The 20,456-nt window shown below is 43.3% G+C and overlaps 1 protein-coding gene across 1 annotated transcript in view; it reads right to left on the bottom strand.

The window, feature by feature from the left end:
• Positions 1 to 394: 394 nt before the first annotated feature.
• The window catches only part of LOC113959316 (E3 ubiquitin-protein ligase UHRF2-like), a 124,713-nt gene continuing 104,651 nt past the window's right edge, over positions 395 to 20,456 (bottom strand). The window contains exons 11-15 of the mRNA XM_027668244.1: positions 6,720 to 6,857; positions 5,773 to 5,896; positions 5,242 to 5,402; positions 2,159 to 2,257; positions 395 to 541 (exon numbers count right to left, since the gene is read on the bottom strand). Of these exons, the coding sequence (XP_027524045.1) occupies positions 395 to 541; positions 2,159 to 2,257; positions 5,242 to 5,402; positions 5,773 to 5,896; positions 6,720 to 6,857 (669 nt within the window). The remainder of the gene's footprint in view (positions 542 to 2,158; positions 2,258 to 5,241; positions 5,403 to 5,772; positions 5,897 to 6,719; positions 6,858 to 20,456) is intronic.

Below are 20,456 nucleotides of genomic sequence, written 5' to 3'. Positions count from 1 at the left end.
CCTTGCTAACGAGCCTGCTAACAAGCCTGAACCCCCCTCACTCACCTTAATCGGTTCCGAGGAGGAGTCAAGCCTGGGCAGCAAATCATAATTTAAGCACCACTTAGGACTCATAACTCAGACTTAAAACTTCTAGTTTGGTGGGTTTTTTTCCTCCCTTTAAAAATTATTTTTCAGCTCACCAAAACTATCTGTGATGTTAAATACAGCAGAGATTTAGAGTTCTCACTACATGAAGAAAGATGGTGATTGGGAGGAAGAGGATTAGCTGATTCAAAATGTATCAATAGATTAATTTCAATCCATCTGGCTAGTTCACTGTTGACTTTTAGATGTTTATTCTCCTTTACTGTCTATAAAATCAATGGAAGAAGTATGAAAGTATTTGAAGACATCATCGTCCTTTACTGTAACCAGGGAAGAATTGGTCAAGTAGTGTCTGCAATATCTTGTTAGGAACCATGGCGTTGTTCTTTCCAAGGTCATAGCGGCAGGCAGGACAGGCAAAAACTTCAGCTCGGAAAGAGCGTTGTAAACAGCTCTGGGGCATATAAAGACAAAGAAGTAAGTGTTACAGCTTTTACTTTACATCAAAAATGTAGCCAGCAAAAAATAAGAAATTACTAGGAATCAAAGATGCAGTTTCCCACATTTCCAGAAACAGCAAGTTCTTACCAAGTTATCTTGCCATATTTTTGCCTTTACAACTGAAATAGTGTACTGGGTCTGGCTGGGATGGAGTTAATTTTCTTCATAGCAACCTGTATGGTGCTGTGTTTTAGATCTGTGACTAAACCAGTGTTGATAATACACCAATGTTTTAGTTATTGCTGAACAGTGCTTGCACAGCATCAAGGTTTTCTCTATTTCTCATTCTGCCTCCCCAGCAAGTAGGTTGGGGATGAGCAAGAGGTTGGGAGGGGACACAACTGGGACAACTGACCTCAACTGACCAAAGGGATATTCCATGCCATATACTGTCATGCTGGAAGGTGATCTTTCCAAAGTAGTCATTTCTTGGAGACTGGCTGGGCATTGGTCTCCTTGTGAGAGGTGATAAGTGAATGCCTTTGCATCACATTTTTTTCCTTTTCTTTTTTTTTCCTCTTCACTTATTAAACTGTCTTTATCTCGACCCATGAGTTTTTCTCACTGTGGAGAGGATTGAGTGAGCAGCTGGTGGGTGCTTATTTGCTGGCTGCAGTCAACTCATCACAAAGGACTTAACCAAAGAGATCTTTTGATTAGGAGGCAAAGCCTTGAGTCTGTCAGGAGTGAAAAGTGTTACTACTGAAATACTTCACTTTCCCTGATGTGTTCCTATGAATCAGTCTGTAGTTTCTTTCTAGCATTTCTGTTAGAATGCTGTAAGTATTCCAGAGTTTCATTTCAAGATGTAACTGAAAATACAGGTGTATAGCATTTTATCTAACAATCCATAGTTACTTCACTTCTATGACAAGACTCAGTGTTTAAGCCTCAGGAGTAGAATAAAATAGGTTTCAGACTACAGTATCTAAAATATTTAATGTTGCCTTCTTTTTTTGTTTGTTTTCCAAGACTGCAGACAGTCCAAGTATATAAGTTAAATATGAAAATTTTATGAGGGCCAATCTTTTAACAAGCAACAACACTGTCAGTCTATACCTTAAAACAGTAATTGGACATTAGTTTATAATTAGTCATTGATATCTTCAGATTCTATGCTTTAAAGTTGTTTCCATTAAACATTCTCAATGTTTTTTCCACCAGTCTATTAACCTCATCATAATACTTTACCTCTATGTAACAAGCAGCTCTTTGAAGGAGCAGTCTTGTTCTATTCTAATTTCTTAGCTACATAAAATTAACTTAATCTTTTTGTGCCAACAATGCTCCTGGAACAAACCAATCACTAGCATAACTCCACTAATTACAATGAAGTAATAAACTTGATACATCATGTCTATAAGAAATTATACTAAATACATTTCCATTTTTTTTTACATAAAATTAAAATTGATTATATGGCAGCCACACAACTGGAAGCAAACATGTTACATTTCTTGTTCAGACTGCTAGACAATAATTATTGTCTTCCTAAAATATATGTTGTTTTTGGTGATCAATGTCTCAGGGCCAAGAACACAGTCCAGAGCAATACAGGGATTATTCTTACTTTACAGACGTTGTGGAGACACTCTGTTGTCACTGGCTGGTAAACCAGCTCCTGACAGCAGACACACATAAAAGATTGTTCCAATTTCTTCAGGAAATTCTAGTATAGGATGAAAGAAGAGAAAAGTAGAACTATTAGAGGCACATTCACAAATATGTAAACAAAAAAGGGAATTTTTAGTAAAAATTATTAGTTTAAAAAAAACCCTAATTTGCCTAACAATTGCAAATATTACCTATATTTAAATTTTAAATTCACAATCAAATTCACAGACCTAAACTCAGTAAAAAATTTGGCCTTTGTAGCATTTAGTAAATGCAGAGATACATTTATGAGATACTTGTTTAACATCCTTATTACTCCTCCCAAAATCACAGTTAGTATCATCTAATAGAGCTACACAACTGCTAGGAGTTGTTAAATCTCCTAAATAAAATTAAATATTCAGTGTGATAGACAGCTTGACATTGCAAAGATTGCTTACACTGAAACTTTTCAAGTGTGACCATCATGTCTCAGTCCAAGTTACAAATTTCCTTCCAAAGCCTACCACAATTGCTCCTGTATTCATGGATATTTACATAAGGGCATTCCCACACCCTCTGCTATTACCTCTACCTGTTTCTGCTTATTCCCTATATTATTGTTGTTCACGGCTTCTTGTTCATTCTTATTTCGTCAGAAGTGAACCTCTATTGTGTTCAGTGAAAAGCATACATTTAATAAATTATGTTTATTACATTAAAAAAATTTTTGAAAGCTCATATCCTTCACATCCATGAGAAGTAGTGTGGTTAACAAAGTATTTAGAAAACAAGTCCATGAACAATTAATTTCCCTGCTTTTCATAGAATGGCCTGGGTTGAAAGGGACCTTAAAGATCATCTAGTTCAAAGCCCCTGCCATGGACAGGGACACCTTCCACTAGACCAGGTTGCTCAGAGCCCCATCCAACCTGGCCTTGAACACTTCCAGGGATAGGACATCCACAGCTTCTCTGGGCAACCTGTGCCAGTGCCTCACCACCCTCTCAGTAAAGAAGTTCTTCCTAACATCTAATTTAAACCTACTGTCTTTCAGTTTGAAGCCATTCCCCCTCATCCTGTACACACCCTTGTAAAAAGTCCCTCTCCATCTTTCTTGTAGTCTCCCTTAAGGTACTGGAAGGCCCCAGTTAGGTCACCCCAAAGCCTTCTCTTTTCCAAGCTGAATAAACCCAGTTCTCTGAGTCTTTCCATGTAGGAGGAGGTGCTCCATCCCTCTAATCATCTTGGTGGCCCTCCTCTGGACTCACTCCAACAGGTCAATGTCCTTCCTGTGTTGGGGCCCCCAGAGTTGGATGCAGTACTCCAGGTGGGGTCTCATGAGAGCAGAGGGGCAGAATCCCTTCCCTCATCCTGCTGGTCACACTGTTTTTGATGCAGCCCAGGATACAATTGGTTTTTTGGGCTGCAAGCGCATATCACCGACTCATGTCCAGCCTCATCCACCAGCAGTCCCAAGTCCTTCTTGGCAGGGCTGCTCTCGACCTGTTCATCCCCCAGCCTGTATTGATACCAGGGGTTACCCAGATATCAGTTTTCCAGAAGACAGAGAACTAAAATTTTGAAAGTCATTTGGTTGTACATTATTATGATTAAGAACAAAACAGAGATCCCATCAAACCTGATTCTTGGCACAAGTCAGAGAATTTGGAAGCTGATATCTGTATTTAGTGATCATCGCTATAATTTTGCACATTGGTGATGGCTAAGTGGTTGCTGCTGCTCTGCAAAGGGAAAGCAAAGTACTGTATACCTCTTTCACTAAGAAATTCACCTTTGCACCTGCTGGAGGTATTTAATTGGTTTCTTGAGTCCTCACTGAAATAATCTGCAATAGGTAAAAGAACCTTCCTGTTTTTCAGTCTTCTCAAAATAACTCTGAAGAATGTGGGATAAATTTTGTGCCATAGATTTTACACATACAAGCATACTTACATAGTCTCAAGCATACTCACTCAAGTATAGAAGTGTAAAAAACAGATCTAAAGTTACTCAAAATATAGTTATTTTCAATAATTTTAATAGCATCAGATTCATCTCAACTCAAAACTTATAATTAAAGTAGAACTGTTGTTTCAAACATTAAGATTTATATTTTCATTGTAGCTATCTGCAATGGTAGCTGCATGATTTCCACTGGAATTTTTATATGGCTATCACAAAAGGCAATCAAAATTATGGGCAGGAATCTATAGGAAAATAACTTTCTTGTAACTGGATTTCTCTTAAGATAGTGTTTTCTGTTGCTTTAGAAACACATATCTACTGTATTCTGTCATATAACTAAGTCGAAAGTCTAATTATTTACAAACATCAGACAACTCACTGATAAACAGCTTATAACTTTATAGTATCAGCTCCTATACAAGTACAGTAGTATTATAGCAATAGTAGTATTGTAAGTGGAAGAAAAAGGAGTTACCAGATGTTTTTTTCTGTCAAAGAAGCAAAGTAAAACAGCCCCTGGCAATATGGAAATAAAGTGATTTTGTACATTCATTTTTAGGCATCCATTCTCCATATAATATTTTGGTCTTTCACTGACTTGATAGTGACCTTTACCATTCTGATATCTTGATTTCTTTTGCTTCTGCAAAACAGCTAAAATAACTATGAATTGGAACATAAATAAAAATAATTAATGCTCAAGGACATAATATTTTGTAGGATATTCCATTAGCGACTAATTAAAAAAAAATTCACAGGTGTCTCCAAACTTGAACTACCCTTGCTATTTTCTTGACAGCTGAGGAGGGAAATATTTCCTCTTTTTTACTTAAGGTTCTCTCTATCATGGGTGAAATAATCTGCTAAACTTGAGTTAAAATATTTTCATTTGATATCTAAGTCTCAATATGACAGTATTTCTTCTATATCTTGAAGTGAATGAAATTACATGCCCCATCAACTGTTTCTAAACAGATAGTATGTGTTCAGCAATTTTAAGCAAGCAAACTAGGTTTTAACAAAGCCTTATTTCTCCCAACTCTATATAAAGAAAGGTTAAAAATGAGTAATTTAAGCAAGTTGCAAGCATACTGGTCCTTCCTTAAGAGAAGCAAGTACTTCATCCCACAATTTCTGGTTCATAGAGTCCTCTTTAATCAACCACTGCTGTTGCTGGGTCAGTTGGAAAGCTTCTCCTTTCCCTCCATCTCCCATTCTCATGGTTTTGGATGTATTTTTAGTCTCCTCTATACCTGTTTAAAATTATGACAAGATACAGTAACAGTGGTGGTTTGAACTATTAAAAAGGGAAGACAAAATTATTTCTAGAAAGCTAAAACATTAATCACATCTATGTAATGATGCAATAAAGCTACAATTCAAATTGCCCAGATTTATTTTGAACTATAGATCATAACTACATAGAAAATTGTTCATTTTTCTGTGAAGTTTAAGAAAAAGAAACCTTACAAGTATGGAAGAGCACCATAAGATCCCCAGTTTCCCATTTTATTACTGAGCACTTAACACACTACATTTGGATTCCAAATGACTTCCAACTTCCTTGTAATTTTCATACTATTGGCTTAACTTGACAGAGCTCTAAGAAGTAAAATGAAATACCATCATCAATTGTCCTTTTCTGGTTTCCATTACTCTGGCTGGTTGGCTCTTGCTTCCCACTTTGCTTCTTAACCTTATTCTTTTTCTCTTTACTAGCCATAGCTTCCAAATAACCTTCTGGATACTAAAAAAACCATGAAAACCAGATTTAAAACAAAATCAAATGGCATCTGGGAATTCCCAAATATTGACAAGTTTATTTTCTAAAAGAATGTAAATCCCTATGACTACATATTAAAATAATATAAAAATATTTTTAAAACCCTATATAAACAGGAAAGCTCTTGAATTAACATAGTTTTAGAAAACTGTAGTTAAGTCAAAGGATCTGATATAGATCTACAGATTTTACTAAAAGGCACCTTATATCCATATCTACAGCTCTAATTACACAAATCAGAAAGCTAAAGTTGATGTCATGTAGCAAAACAAGTCATCCAAAGGAAATTATTGACTTGCTGAGAAAAAAAAAATACTACTTTCATTCTTCTCATCTACCACAAATTTCACAGTGTCAGAGTTCCTGCCTGAAATATGTTATCTGTAATAGTTCCTCAATAATAGGTTGCAATTAGAGAAAAATACATAAAAGCATATATATATTTAAATTCTAAGAAGAGACTCAACTATTATAAGAGTTACTTTTATAAATCTTATTCAATGTAAGGATCACAAAACTGTATTCAAAGTTATTTTCTAAACCATATATACAGAGTAATTTCCGTTAAAGCAGAAAGTTTAATCCACAATTCTTTCTGCTTTGCAATTATCATAGTTTTCAAATTACAAATATTTCTAAAATATCAAAATATTTTATATTAGATCCTACCTCATTGTAGTACATTAATAATGGACCTTAAATTTTATTCACAGTCCTAGTTTTAAAATTTGAGACTCCATTTACTTGAATAGAATATCAGAGAAACTTTGTGAACACTGATTCTGACCTGTATATTCAGACCCAGTTTCTTTGACCGTTCCATCCCTTCTGAAGTCCAGGGTGGGGGTTCAATATCATCTCTCCTCAGAAGATAGCACCAAACTAAGAACCCACATTTTCCAATTTCTGGCCAATATTTTACCACCTAAGGATAAATAACAACAGGTTTATATTTTTGCTATCACAGTAGATCATAGAATCATAGAATGATTTGGGTAGGAAGGGACCTTAAAAATCATCTAGTTCCAACCTCCCTGCCATGGGCAGGCATGCTACCCACTAGATCAGGTTGCTCAGGGCCCCATCCAACCTGGTCTTGAACATTTCCAGGGATGGGGCATCCACAACTTCTCTGGGTAACCTGTTCCAGTACTTCACCACCCTCTGAGTAAAGAATTTTTCCCTAATATCTAATTTAAACCTGCCCTCTTTCAGTTTAAAACCATTTCCCCTCGTTCTGTCACTATCTGCCCATATTAAAAGTCTCTCTCCCAGGTACTGAAAGGCTGCAATGAGGTCACCCCGAAGCATCCTCTTCTCCAGGTTGAACAACCCCAGCTCTCTCAGTCTGTCTTTGCAGGAGAGGTGCTCCAGGCCTTTGATCATCTACATGGCCCTCCTCTGGACCTGCTCTACCAGGTCCATGTCTTTCTTGTGCTTGAGGACCCCAGACCTGGACACAGTACTCCAGGTGGGGTCTCACAAGGGCAGAGTAGAGAGGGAGAATCACCTCCCTTGACCTGCTGGCCATGCTTCTCTTGATGGAGACCAGGATGCAGTTGGCCTTCTGGGCTGTGAGCACACACTGCTGGCTCATGTCCAGCTTTTCATCCACGAGAACTCCCATGTCGTTCTTGTCAGGGCGGCTTTCCATGACTTCTCCCAGTCTGTACTCACGTCTAGGATTGCCTTAACCCAGGTGCAGTACTTTGTACTTGGACTTGTTGAACTTCATGAGGTTCTCGCGGGCTCACTTCTCAAGTTTGTCCAGGTCCCACTGGATGGCATCCTTTCCTTCTGTTGTGTCAGCTGCACCACTCATCTACATGTCATGCTGAGGGTGAATTTGATTCCACTGTCTATGTCATTAATGAAGATATTAAAGAGCGCTGGTCCCAAGACAGAGCCCTGAAGGACACCACCCATCATTGGCCTCCACCTGGACATAGAGCCATTGCCCATAACTCTCTGGATGCATCCATCCAGCCAATTCCTAATCCACTGAATAGTCCATTGTCATGGTTTGAGATAGCCCCAAAATCCAATTCTCTAGCTCCATCCCCCCTCCCACATCTCAACCTAATGTGAGATGGGTTTTTCCAGACAAAACACAATCAGACTCAAAGTGGGGGAGAAGGGAATATGTTACAATGACTGTACAAATAAATACTATAACACATTATACACACGATCACAACTATCTCTACATATAGTATTTACAATGGATCAGATCTCTTCTCCCCTCCAAATAAAAGTCCAGGAGGGAAAGAAGGACAGATCCCTTCCAGTCCCAAAGCAGGAGTCTCTTCTAGGGCGGCAGGTCTCCTCATCTCATGCATGCAGCAGTAACTGGATTGTTGTAGCTGGATCTCTGTTCAATACACACAAGGGGGTCTCCAAGCCCCTCGGCTCTCCTTCGGTCCAAGCGAAGGTCTCACCTGTGGGTTGCCAGTAGGGACCAGACTCGCGTCACCACAGGTATATCACGAAATGCAGGGGCATCTTCGTGAAAGTCCCTTCCTCAGGGGATTCAAATTCCCCTTTGCAGAGCTCCGTGTTCTGCCTCAAGGCAGCGGGGGGGGCGAAGCCCTCCTCCACATTCCTCTCCATCCCGGTCCAGCTTCCCAGGACGCTCTGAGCTTCCCAGCTCCTCTCTGCAAGTGCTGTAGCACTCCAAGGCTCTTTCAAGTAAGAGTCCATCATCTTCCTCCTTTCCAGGAGGTCTCAAAGGAGTTTGGGGGGTCTGGTATCAGTTCTTACCCCCAGAACTCCGTAACTCTGCTGCTAGCTTCTGCTGCTTCCTCCGGTTCAGTTCTTATCTGTCCTGGTTCTTAGCTAGAGTCTCTGGACACTGCCGCCGCTTCTGCTCTGTCTCTGCTCACTCAAGATGGAAAACATCTCCCAGTTCACAGCTACAGACACATAGTCCAGCTTAACACTGTTCCAAGTCTCCGTAGCCCCAACTGGGGCTGGGGGGCCCCAGAGGCCCCGAGGGGCTCCAGGCCCCTTTCCTCGTGGCTCCTACAACATGGCTACTTCTTCTAACCACCAAACTACAACTCTTCTCTTCCGGTCAGTTTGTGATATGTTTACATTTCTGCAGGAGCGCTCATTGGACAGAACTTCAAAACTTCCAGGGGTTTCCACCCCTGGGGGTTACCACTTTTCTTAGCCTCTGGGGGAAAACAAGGTTCAAACCACTACATCCATACAGCAAATCCATGTCTCTCCAATTTGGATATAAGGATGTGTCATGGTTTGAGAGCCCCAAAAATCCAATTCCCTAGTTCTAGCCCCCTCCCACATCTCAACCCAGTGTGAGATGGGTTTCCAGACACCACACGAGACTCAAAATGGGGGGAAGGGATTATATATTACAATGACTGTACAAAATAAATATTACTATACATTATATACAATCTTAACTACCTCTACCAGGACATAAAAGTATTTACAATGGATCAAATATCTTCTCCCTTCCAAATAAAAGTCCAGGAGGGAAGAAGGAAAAGATCCCTTTCCACTCTCAGAGCAGCATTGTCTCTAAGGCAGCAGGCATCTATCCTCTTCTCATCCAGCAGCTGTAGCTGGATCTCTGCCAGTACACATGAGGGGGTATCCAAGCCCCTTGGCCCGTCATCTCCAAGCGAGGGTCTTCTCTTCCATGGGCTGCGTAGCAGAGACAAAACTCACTTCACCACGGTCATATCATGGGGTGTAAAACCCCCATGAAGGTCCCTTCCTCAGGGGATTCACCCCTGAGTCAGAACATCTCGGGCAGCTTTCAGTTGAAGGCCTTTGCCTCAAGAGTTCTATCAGAGCTTCTGTGCTCTGATCTCAGGTTGCTAGCTTAGCTTGGCAGCAGTGGCGGGGGGGGGGGGGGCCAAGGTCACCCCCTCTGCATTCCTTTGGTCGTCCTAGTCCAACTTTCCAGGACGCCTGAGTTTTTCAGTTCCTCTCTGCAGTGCTACTGCACTTCACACCTCCCTTCTAGGAGGGGTCTCCAAGGAGTTTGGGGTCTTTTGGTTCAGTTCTTACCCCAAAAACTCTGTCTGTAGAGTTTAGTGTTGTCCTCTCTCTCTGCTGCTGACTCTCTTTCTCCTTCCAGGAGTTCTCTCTGTGTTACTGCATGTCTGTTGTTACTGCTCGGTCTTTTCTGGTTCTCTGCCACCGTTTCTCTGGTCAGTACAGTTCTGCCACTGCCACTGCTACTGCTGCTGCTGACAGTGGAGAAGCATCCCCCAGTTTCCTAACTACAGGTACTTAGCCCAGTCTTACACTGTTCCAAGTCCCTGTAGCCCCCAACCAGGGGCTGGGGGAGGCCCAGCCCCCAGTGGGGCTGTTGCTGCTTCTCCTCATGTCTTCACAACGTGGCTACTTCTTCTACAACCACAACTACCTTCTCTTCTGTTCTGCTTGTGATATGTTTATATTTTGCAAATGCGCTCATTGGTTCAAACTTCAAGGGTTACTACCCCCTGGGGTTTTACCATTTTATAACTTCAGGGGGAAAACTGTTTCCCTCCACCACAGGATGTCATGTGGGACCTTATTGAAGGCCTTACAGAAGTCCAGATAAATGACATCTGTTGGTCTTTCCTTGTGACCCGTTGCCATCACTCCATCATAGAAGGCCACCAGATTGGTCAGGTCCTTAGTGAAGCCATACTGGCTGCTTCAGATCACTTCCTTGTCTTTCATGTGCCTTAGCGTATCTTCTAGGAGGATCTGTTCCATGATCTTCCCAGGCCCAGTGGTGAGGTGTCGCGACGGAAAGCTCTAGACACTTAATGTAAGAATCCAGGAACTTCGTTTATTGTAGATTGACAGCAGCTTAATATACACTCTATAATAGGCTCATGAATATTACAGAAATTAGGCTCATTATTGGTCCACAGTTAGGTGGTGATATCATTTTAACTGCCTTACATTGTTTACACAGGTGGCTCGTTAAGTGTCTTTGTTTTGGTAATGCCAAGCTCCTGTTTTTCAGCTCAATTTAGAATACCCAAAGACATTGCCGCTTTCTCACGGCCCTGCTGTCTGAGACTTTCTCATGGGCCTAGTCAGACTGCGTCTTATACTTTAGCAGCTCATCCATAGCTTTAGCTATATCCATATGCCCTTGTCCTGCTAGCTAATCCCCTACAGTGAGGCTCACCGATCTGTGGTTCCCCAGGTCTTCCTTTCTCCCCTTTTTAAAACAGATGCAATGTTTCCCTTTTTTCAGTCACCAGGGACTTCACCTGACCACCATGACTTTTCAAATATGATGTAGAGTGGTTTGACAACATCAACCAGTTCCCTCAGGACCCTGGGATGCATGTCATCACACCCCATAAACTTGTGGCTATGCAACTTCGCCAAGTGGTCCTGAACCTGCTCTTCGCTTATAGTGGAAGGGACTTCACTCCTTCCCCCACCCACCCAGAGGATCAGGGACTTGAGAGATGTGGGAAGCCTGACTGCCAGTGAAGACAGGCAAAGAACTCATTGAGTACCTGAGTCTTATCCATATCAGTCACCACCAGTTCACCCTTCTTGCTTATTGGGGTGGGGTACACTCTCCTTGGCATTTCTTTTCTGAACTATGTACTTATAGAATCCCTTTTTGTTATTCTTCACATCCCTTGCCAAGTCCCGTTCCATCTGTGGCTTAGCTTTCCTGATCCCATCCCTACACATTTGAACCATATCCCTGTACTCCCCAGGTTACCTTTCCCTGCTTTCACTGGCTGTGTATTTCTTTCTTACTCCTTAGTTTGAGGAGCAGATCCTTACTCAGGCACACCAGTTTCCAGCCTGCTGTGCTCGATTTCCTACAGACTGGGATAGAGAGTTCTAGTGCTCTAAGAAATGTGGCCTTAAAGAGTTGCCAGCTCTAGTCAGCTCCTCTGTCTTTAAGGACAGGTACATGGTACCCAGGGGAGCTCATTCATCAACTCCTTAAACAGTCCAAAGTTCACTTCTCAAATCTAATGTAAGAAATTCTACTCAAAAGCTCAACAGATAGTTGAACTAACAGATAGTTCTGCTAGATAGTCATTAATTTACCACAAGCCAAACACATGAAGGTAGTTATACTTTATTGACTCAAGGCAAAGACAGGAAATTTGAATAATATGTTACTATTTTAAAGTATCTATTCTCAGTTGGGAAATGTTTGTATTTTGATAAATAAAAGATGGACATCTTTATTCCAGATACTGAGAAGACATTAAGTGTATGAAAAGTTAGAAATGGAACTGGAAGGAGTGAAGAAATCAATTGATTTCCAGGGATGAATATGACTCAGCAAGCACACACAAAAATAGCTTACATATTCAACTCCATATATCCTATTATAGACTGTGTTCTACTATCACTGCTCTGAATAGAATAATCATAGAATCATAGAACAGCCCAGGTTGGAAGGGATGTTGAAAGATCATCTGATCCCACCTTTTGTGGGAAAGGGAGCCTAGATGACATTATCTAACACCCTGTCCAACCACATCTTGAAAACCTCCAGCAATGGGGACTCTGCTGTGTCCCTGGGGGGGTTTTTTCAGTGAATGATTGTTCTCACTTTAAAAAAAGTAATTCTTTATATCAAGATGAAACCTCTCCCCGTGCAACTTGTACCTTTTGCACCTTGTTTTTTCCATATGGCTCCTTGTAAAGAGAGTACGACCTAACAAGGAGAGTGGTATGATCAAGTCTATCTCTGCTAGTAATGCCCCTGCAGATGCAGGTCAGGATCTGATTTGCCTTTGTTGCTGCAGCAACACATTGCTGACTCAGGTTCATCTTGTCCACTAGGACCCCCAGGTCCCTTTCAGAAAGGCTGCTCCCCTGCCACACAGATCCTCACCTGTACTGGGCTCTTGTTATTCTAACGCAGGTGCAAGATTTTGCACATCTGTGTTAAACTTCATACTGTTCTTGCTAGCCTACTCTTCCAACCTGTCCAGGTCTCTCTGTAAGATGGCTTTCCCTTCTAATGCGTTCACCTCACCACGCAGATTCCTGCCATCAGCAAACTTGGTGAGGATGCTTTCAATCCCATCGTGCAGATAATTTATGAAGATGTTTGTATTGGATCTGGCTGGGATGGAGTTAATTCCCCCATAGCAGCCCTCACAGTGCTGTGCTTTGTTTTTATAACTAGAAAGGTGGTGATAGCATACAAATTTTTTGGCTACTGCTGAGCAGTGCTGGCACAGCATCAGTGCTGTCACTCCAATCACTGCCCTAACCCCAAAGGCCAGTAGGCTGGGGGTGGGCAAGAGGTTGGGAGACGATATAGCCAGGACAACTGATCCAAGCTGACCAAAGGGAACCTGAATGTACAAAAGTCTATGGGACACAATGAGATGCCTCCCAGAGTCCTGAGGGAATTGGCTGATGTAGTTGCCAATCCACTCTCCATGATATTCAAAAAGTCATGGCAGTCAGGCGAAGTCCCAGGTGACTGGAAAAGGGGAAATATTGCATCCATCTTTAAAAAGGGTAGAAAGGAGGACCCTGGGAACTACCAACCTGTCAGCCTCACCTCTGTGCCTGAGAAGATCATAGAACAGATACTCCTAGAAGCTTTACTAAGGCACATGGAGGACAGGGAGGTGATTCGAGACAGCCAGCACAGCTTCACCAAGGGCAAGTCCTGCCTGACCAACCTAGTGACCTTTTATGATGGAGTGACTACATCAGTGGACAAGGGAAGGGCCATAGATGCCATTTATCTGGACTTCTGTAAAGCTTTGACATGGTCCCCGACAACACCCTTCTCTCAAAACTGGAGATTGATGGATTCAGTGGGTGGACTGTTAGGTAGATAAGGAATTAGTTGTATGGTCACATCCAGAGGGTAGCGGTCAAAAGCTCAGTCCTGATGGACATCAGTGACAAGTGGTGTCCCTCAGGAGTCTGTATTGGGACCAGTGTTATTTAATATCTTCACTAATGATGTAGACGAAGGTATAGAGTGCACCTGCAGCAAATTTGCACCAAGTTGAGTGGTGTGGTTGACACACCTGAAGGATAGAATGCCATCCAGAGGGACGTGGACAAGCTTGAGAAGTGGCCCTGTGGGAATCTCATGAGGTTTAGCAAGACCAAGTGCAAGGTGCTGCACCTGGATCAGGGCAACCCCTGGTATCAATACAGGCTGGGGGATGACCAGATCAAGACCAGTCCTGCTAAGGACTTGATGGTGCTGGTGGATAAGAGGCTGGACATGAGCCAGCAATATGTTCTTGCAGCCCAGAAAGGCAATTGTATCCTAGGCTACATCAGAAGAAACGTGGTCAACAGGTCAAGGGAGGTGATTCTGCCCCTCTACTCCACTCTGGTGAGAACCCACCTGGAGCATCCAGCTCTGCGGGCCCCAGCACAGGAAGAACTGACCTGTTGGAGCAAGTCCAAAAGAGGGCCACCAAGATGATTAGAGGGATGGAGCACCTCTCCTATGAGGAAAAGCTGAGAGAATTGGGCTTGTTCAACCTGGAAAAGAGAAGGCTTTGGGGTGACTAATTGCAGCCTTCCAGTACCTGGAGGGAACCTACAAGAAAGATGGAGAGGGACTTTTTACAAGAGCATGAAATGACAGGACAAGGAGGAATGGCTTCAAACTGAAAGATAGTAGGTTTAAATTAGATGTTAGGAAGAAATTCTTGATTCAGAGGGTGGTGAGGCACTGGAACAGGTTACCCAAAGGAGTTGTGGATGCCCCATCCCTGGAAGTGTTGAAGACTGGGTTGGATGGAGCTCTAAGCAATCTGGTCTAGTGGAAGGTGTCCCTGTCCATGGCAGGGGCTTTGGAATTAGATGATCTTTAAGGTCCCTTTCAACCCAATCCATTCTATGATTTTATGATATTCCATACCATATGATGTAGTGCTCAGCAATAAAAGCTAAGAGAAAGAAGGAGGAGCAGGGGGGAATTCATCATTAGGGCATTTCTCTTCCTAAACATCCACTATGTTTACTGAGACCCTCCTTCCCAGTAAGAGGCTGGACACCGCCTGCTGACAGGAAGTAGAGAAGAATTTTTTTTGTTGTTTTCCTTTGCTTCTGTGCATGGCCTTTTCATTTTTGAACCTTCTTTATCTTGATCCACAAGTTTTTATTTTCTCCCCCTGTCTTGCTAAGGGGGGAAATGATAGAGTGGCTTGGTGGGCAAATGGTAGCCAGCCAAGGTCAACCCACCACAGTCCTTTGTGGCACCCAGTGTGGGGTATGAGACAACAGCAGTTTTGAATTGAGTGTGCTATAGCTATAGTAGTTATTAGGTGGCAAGCTTCTATGCAGATCATGGAGTTTGCTTGCTGCACTGCTTTTCTCTTTATTTTTCTGAGCCTGGGAAAATGTTAATACAAACAGTGGCTATGCACTTTGCCCTGGTATTGATGCCTTTACTGTGCTGGGGTATGTATCTTGTGGAGAGAATGAGGGAATGCTCCCTCTTCCTATCCAGGACTGATGCAGGTGGGTTTATTGCACAAGTTCCTGAGGTCCTTGTTCACCATTATGTGAGCTGCTTAATACTACTAATAAACATGGTTGGCTTATTCTTGGGTTTGTGGAATCTGGTGTTGTCCTGGCATAAGAGGAGATCACTTTTGGGTGAGGCAATATTGGAAGGATTTGGGCAGGTGCCTAGGGTGGTTAACACCTCCCATAGCCTAGGACTTTACACCTGAACAGCAAGTAATCCTGTTGAATTGACATGCCACTTGATAGAAGGGTCCCTTGCTGTCTCAATGAAGACCAGCAGCTTCTAGCCCTGTACTGGGGCTTGGCCTGTGCCTCTTGAGCTACAATTCTATACTATCAGAGAACTGTGGTTAAGACAGGAACCCAAACCACTTCTGAGAGTGCCATGATCGAGACTGGCATACAAACTACATCTAAGAACACAATAGTTGAAACAAGGTATCCAAATGCCAACTACAATAATTGATCCGGTAGTGAAAACAAAAAAAGTGGACAAAGAGGCCAACTGGTCCATATCATCAATTAGTAAGGGAGCAGGAGGAAGGGGCCAATCAGAAAGCTGGTGCTTTAGCAAAGAAATGGGAGGAAGAAGTGAGAGAAATCAAGCAAGAGGCAGAAACTACATGACTTTGAACGAACTTTGAGACACGCATCAAGATTACAGCTGCCAGCCAGGTGAGTGGATTGCTGCCTGGCTGCTCTGATGCTGGGATAATGGGGCCAACATTCCACAACTGGAAGGTAAGGAAACCCAACAAGTGTGATCCCTTACTAGAAACCATGGAATTAACGGAGGAATTGGGAAAGAGGCAACAATTCATAGTCTCTGGAGGAGGCTCCTGTCAAGTGTAGAGGGCTAGATATTTGTTCAAGGAAGACCTTGCAAATTACCAAGGAATGTGGACTTTCAATGACAAAGGCATCCAGTACATGAGAGAATTAATGATGCTGGAAGTCATATACAGTAACCTAGATAATGATGAGGTCTCTGAAAATGCAGATGATGTCCTGTGCATATGGGCCATGTGGAGGAAGGTTGTCCAAAATGCCTCAACATCATATTCTAACAACTTGGTAACAATGTTGTGGTGGGTTGGCCTTGGCTGGACGTCAGATGGCTACCAAGCCACTCTACCACTCCCCTTCCCATCTGGACAGGGGAGAGAAAATAAGATGGAAAACAACTTATAGGTTGAGATAAGGCAGTTTACTAAAGCAAAAGCAAAGGTTTGCACGTGCACATGCAAAGAGAAAAAAAAGGGTTATTCTCTACTTCCCATCAGCAAGTGATGTCTGGCCACTTTCTGGGAAGCAGGGCTTCAGCACATGCAGCAGTTGCTCCAGAAGACAGACATTGCAAATAACAAATGCCCCCCTTTCTTTCTCCTTCCCTTAGCTTTTATATCTGAGCTGATGTCATATGGTCTGAAATATCCCTTTGGTTAGTTTGGGTCAGCTGGCCTACTTGTGTCCCCTCCCAGCCCCTTGATGTTAAGAATGTTGAGACAGCACTGATGCTGTACCAGTGCTGCTCAGCCATAGGCAAAACACTGGTGTGTTATCAACACCTTTCTAACAGCACTGTGAGGTCTGCTATGGGGAAATGAACTCCATCCCAGCCAGATCCCATACAAATGTATTGCTCAGATATAGATACACCAGCTGTGGAGAGAGCATCTTCCCAACTCCAAAATTTTGAAGAAAATCACTGTCCCTCCTCATTCCCATAGGCCAGTGCCCTGTGTGTCAGAGGTGACCCACAGAGTCAGTCCACTCCTGCCCTGGTCAGAGGGAAAGGGAGCTCTAGGCACAGGCCACAAGACACACTCTGGTTCTTTCTGTGTGACCAGGGGGAGGATATGAGGAAGTGAGATGGTGGACCCACCTTTAAACTGGAAGCCCATATACACAATCTGAGGGGAAAAACAGCTGCTAAGAAGGGGATGCCCAACAAAGCTGTCAGTGTAGTTGATGTTGAGACCCAAGAAGGTAATCAGTGATCTCCCAGACATAAAGGACTGAGATCACCTCCCTTGATTCTGGCAAAGGGACCTCTGATCTGACCCTGCATGGGTCACACAGTGAATACTCTGATCAGGAGCAGGAATAGAGGGTCCCTGGCTTCAGCCAGGGGAAGGAAAGGGATGACTGGATATACTGGACTGTGTGGATTCAATGGCCTGGCACATCAGATCCACAGAAATATAAGGCTTTGATAGACATTATTTCATAGTGTATGCTAGTGTCAAGGTACAGGGATACAGAACCCATCTGGATTTCTGGACTGACAGGAGGATACTAACAACTGTCTATATTGGATGCTGAGGTGAGCTTAATAGGGGACAAGTGGAAAAAGCACCCCATTGTGACTGGCCCAGTAGCCCAGTGTATCCTTGATATAGACTATCTCAGGAGATGGTACTTCAGGGACCCAAAAGGGTACCAATGGGCTTTTGGCATAGCTACTGCAAATAGAGAGAAAATGAAACAGCTATCTTCTGTTGTGGGCTTACTGTGCATGGAAGAACAGCAGATGCCAATTGCTACTGTGACATCATCCAAGACTCCCTGGTTCCCATCCATGACCTGCTTTCCCTACTGGAGAGCAAAGCAATGATCATCATGACTCACTCATCATTTAATAGTCCCATATCATCAGTGCAAAAGTCTGACAGAGGGTGGAGGTTAACAGTGAACTCTCATGGTCTGATCAAAGTCATATCACCTCTGAGTGCTGCCATACGGGACATGCTAGAGCTCCAATAGGAATTGAAGGCTGTCAAGTCATATGCCACAACTGATACTGTCAATACATTTTTCTCAATCCCTTTGGCAGCAGAATGCAGGCCACGGTTTTCTTTCACATGGAGGAGTATCCAGTACACCTGGAATCAAGTGCCCCAGGAGTGGAAGCACAACCCTACCATTTGTCACAGACTGATCCAGACTACACCAGAACAGGGTGAAGCCCCTGAGCACCTGCAATACATTGATGACATCTTTGTGTGGGGCAACACAGAAAAGGAAGTGTTTGAGAAAGGGAAAAGAATAATCCAGATTCTTCCAAACCTGGTTTTGCCATAAGACAAAGCAAGGTCAAGGGACCTGCACAAGACATCCAGTTTTGGGGAATAAAATAGCAAGATGCATTTTCACAGACTCAAGGGATGTGTTCAATAAGAAAACAGCCATGTCCCCACCAGGTAACAGGAAAGAAAGACAAGCTTTCCTAGGCCTTTGTGTGATTCTGAAGAATGCTGTTATAGGTTATAAAATCCCATAGGGGAATTTTTCTTTCCCTGCTCCACTGTAAGAAAAAAATGGAGTGAGTGGGGGGAAGGGAGTCAATTAGCTTTACAAATGATCTGGCTGAATTCCTAGCTAATGGCCCGTCAGAGGCTGGGGGGAGAGGGGAGGAGTTTTTGGGGGGGTTGCTGGCACTCCTCAGAGGGGAGGGGGGCAGACTGTGGAGATCCCTCGGTAGAATGGAGACAGAGTCTGTGTGCGGGCATTCTTTGGAAAAAAAAAAGCCTGGAAGCCGGGCTTTTCTGGCTTCTCGTCCTGGTGAAGCCGATCACTGGTCTCGGCTGGCTTTGCACACTGCCTCGTGACTCCAACTGAAGCCTACTGTGTTTTCATCGGAGAGCTCTGTGCTCACTGAGAGAGAGAGAAGAGGAACCTTGAGACACCGTCACCTGGGAACAACAGTGAGTTCTGTTGGGGGTGGACTGCTTTTCTTTTCCCCCTTTCCTCCACTGGGGGAAGGGTCCCCCACTTTCTTTTTCTCGGCTTCTCCTGCGACCCGAGACCACCCCCCAGACCCCCTCCATGCGTGGTGACCGCCAGAGCCCAACAGCGCCCCCTGCAGGTCACCACAGAGAACTGCAGACTCTGCACCTCCAGTGACCCGACAGCGCCCCTGCAGGCCACAATTAGGACTGCCACAATTAGGACCTTTTTCTTTTGTTTAAAGGGGACTTTTGGGTACAGGACTATTGTCTAGTTTTTTTGTGTTCTGTCACTGTTCTTGCCAACATACATATATCTTTTAATAAAGGGTTGTTATTTCTTCTGGTTTTTTCCACACTTCCTCGATTAAAGCCCCTTAATTTTGAATTTACAATTACTGAGAGAGAGGAGTTTGGTGTATCTCATAACTCATCCTCTTTAGCAAACATTCCAGTCTCATCAGTCTGAGACAAATGCGTATCTGGGTTATAATCAGCCTGTGAGCCCTCTCGAGCAAGTGATGAAAGAAGAACCATTTTGACTGGGGCCCTGAACAACAGCAGGCCTTTGAACAGATCAAACAGGAGATAGACTGTGTGGTAGCCCTTGGACCTGTGCATACAGGACCAACTGTGCAATATGTGGTCTACACTACAGACAGGGAGCATGGCCTCACCTGGAGCCTCTGGCAGAAAGCACCAGGAGAAACCTGAGGTCGACTTATAGAGTTTTGGGGCCAGGGGTATAGAGGATCTCAGGCCTGCTACACCCCGACTAACAAAGAGATACTAGTAGCACATGAGGGAGTTCAAGACATTTCAGAAGTTATTGGTACAGCTGTGCTACAATTGCCTGTTCTACACTGTATGTTCAAAGGAGACATCTCCTCTACACATCATGCAACTGACACTAAGAGGGTAAATGAATGGGTAGTGTTGATCAGGCAACAAGCTTGTCTGGGAAAACTCAGTCCCTCAGGAATCCTGGAAGAGATCGTGAACTGGCCAGAAGGCAGAGATTTTTGAGCATTGCTTGAGGAGGTGGCTCATGCCCAAGAGGCACCACGATACAATGAGTTATCAGAAGATGAAAGATGCTATGCTCTGTTTACTGATGGATCCTGTCGTGTTGAAGGAAAACATCAGAAGTGGAAAACTGCTGTGTGGAGTCCTGCATAAGTCATTGAAGCCACTGAAGGAGAAGGTGATCAGTTCAGTTGCAGAAGTGAAAGCCATCCAACTAGACCTAAAGATTGCTGAACGAGAAAAGTGGCCTGTACTGTATCTCTATACTAACTCCTGGATGGTGGCTAATGCCC

This window comes from Corapipo altera, unplaced genomic scaffold (genome assembly GCF_003945725.1).
Source record: "Corapipo altera isolate COAL_440 unplaced genomic scaffold, ASM394572v1 61287, whole genome shotgun sequence".
NCBI classification, from domain to species: domain Eukaryota; kingdom Metazoa; phylum Chordata; class Aves; order Passeriformes; family Pipridae; genus Corapipo; species Corapipo altera.
Note: the sequence above shows the minus strand (reverse complement) of the source record. Positions and strands in the feature narration are given on the sequence as shown.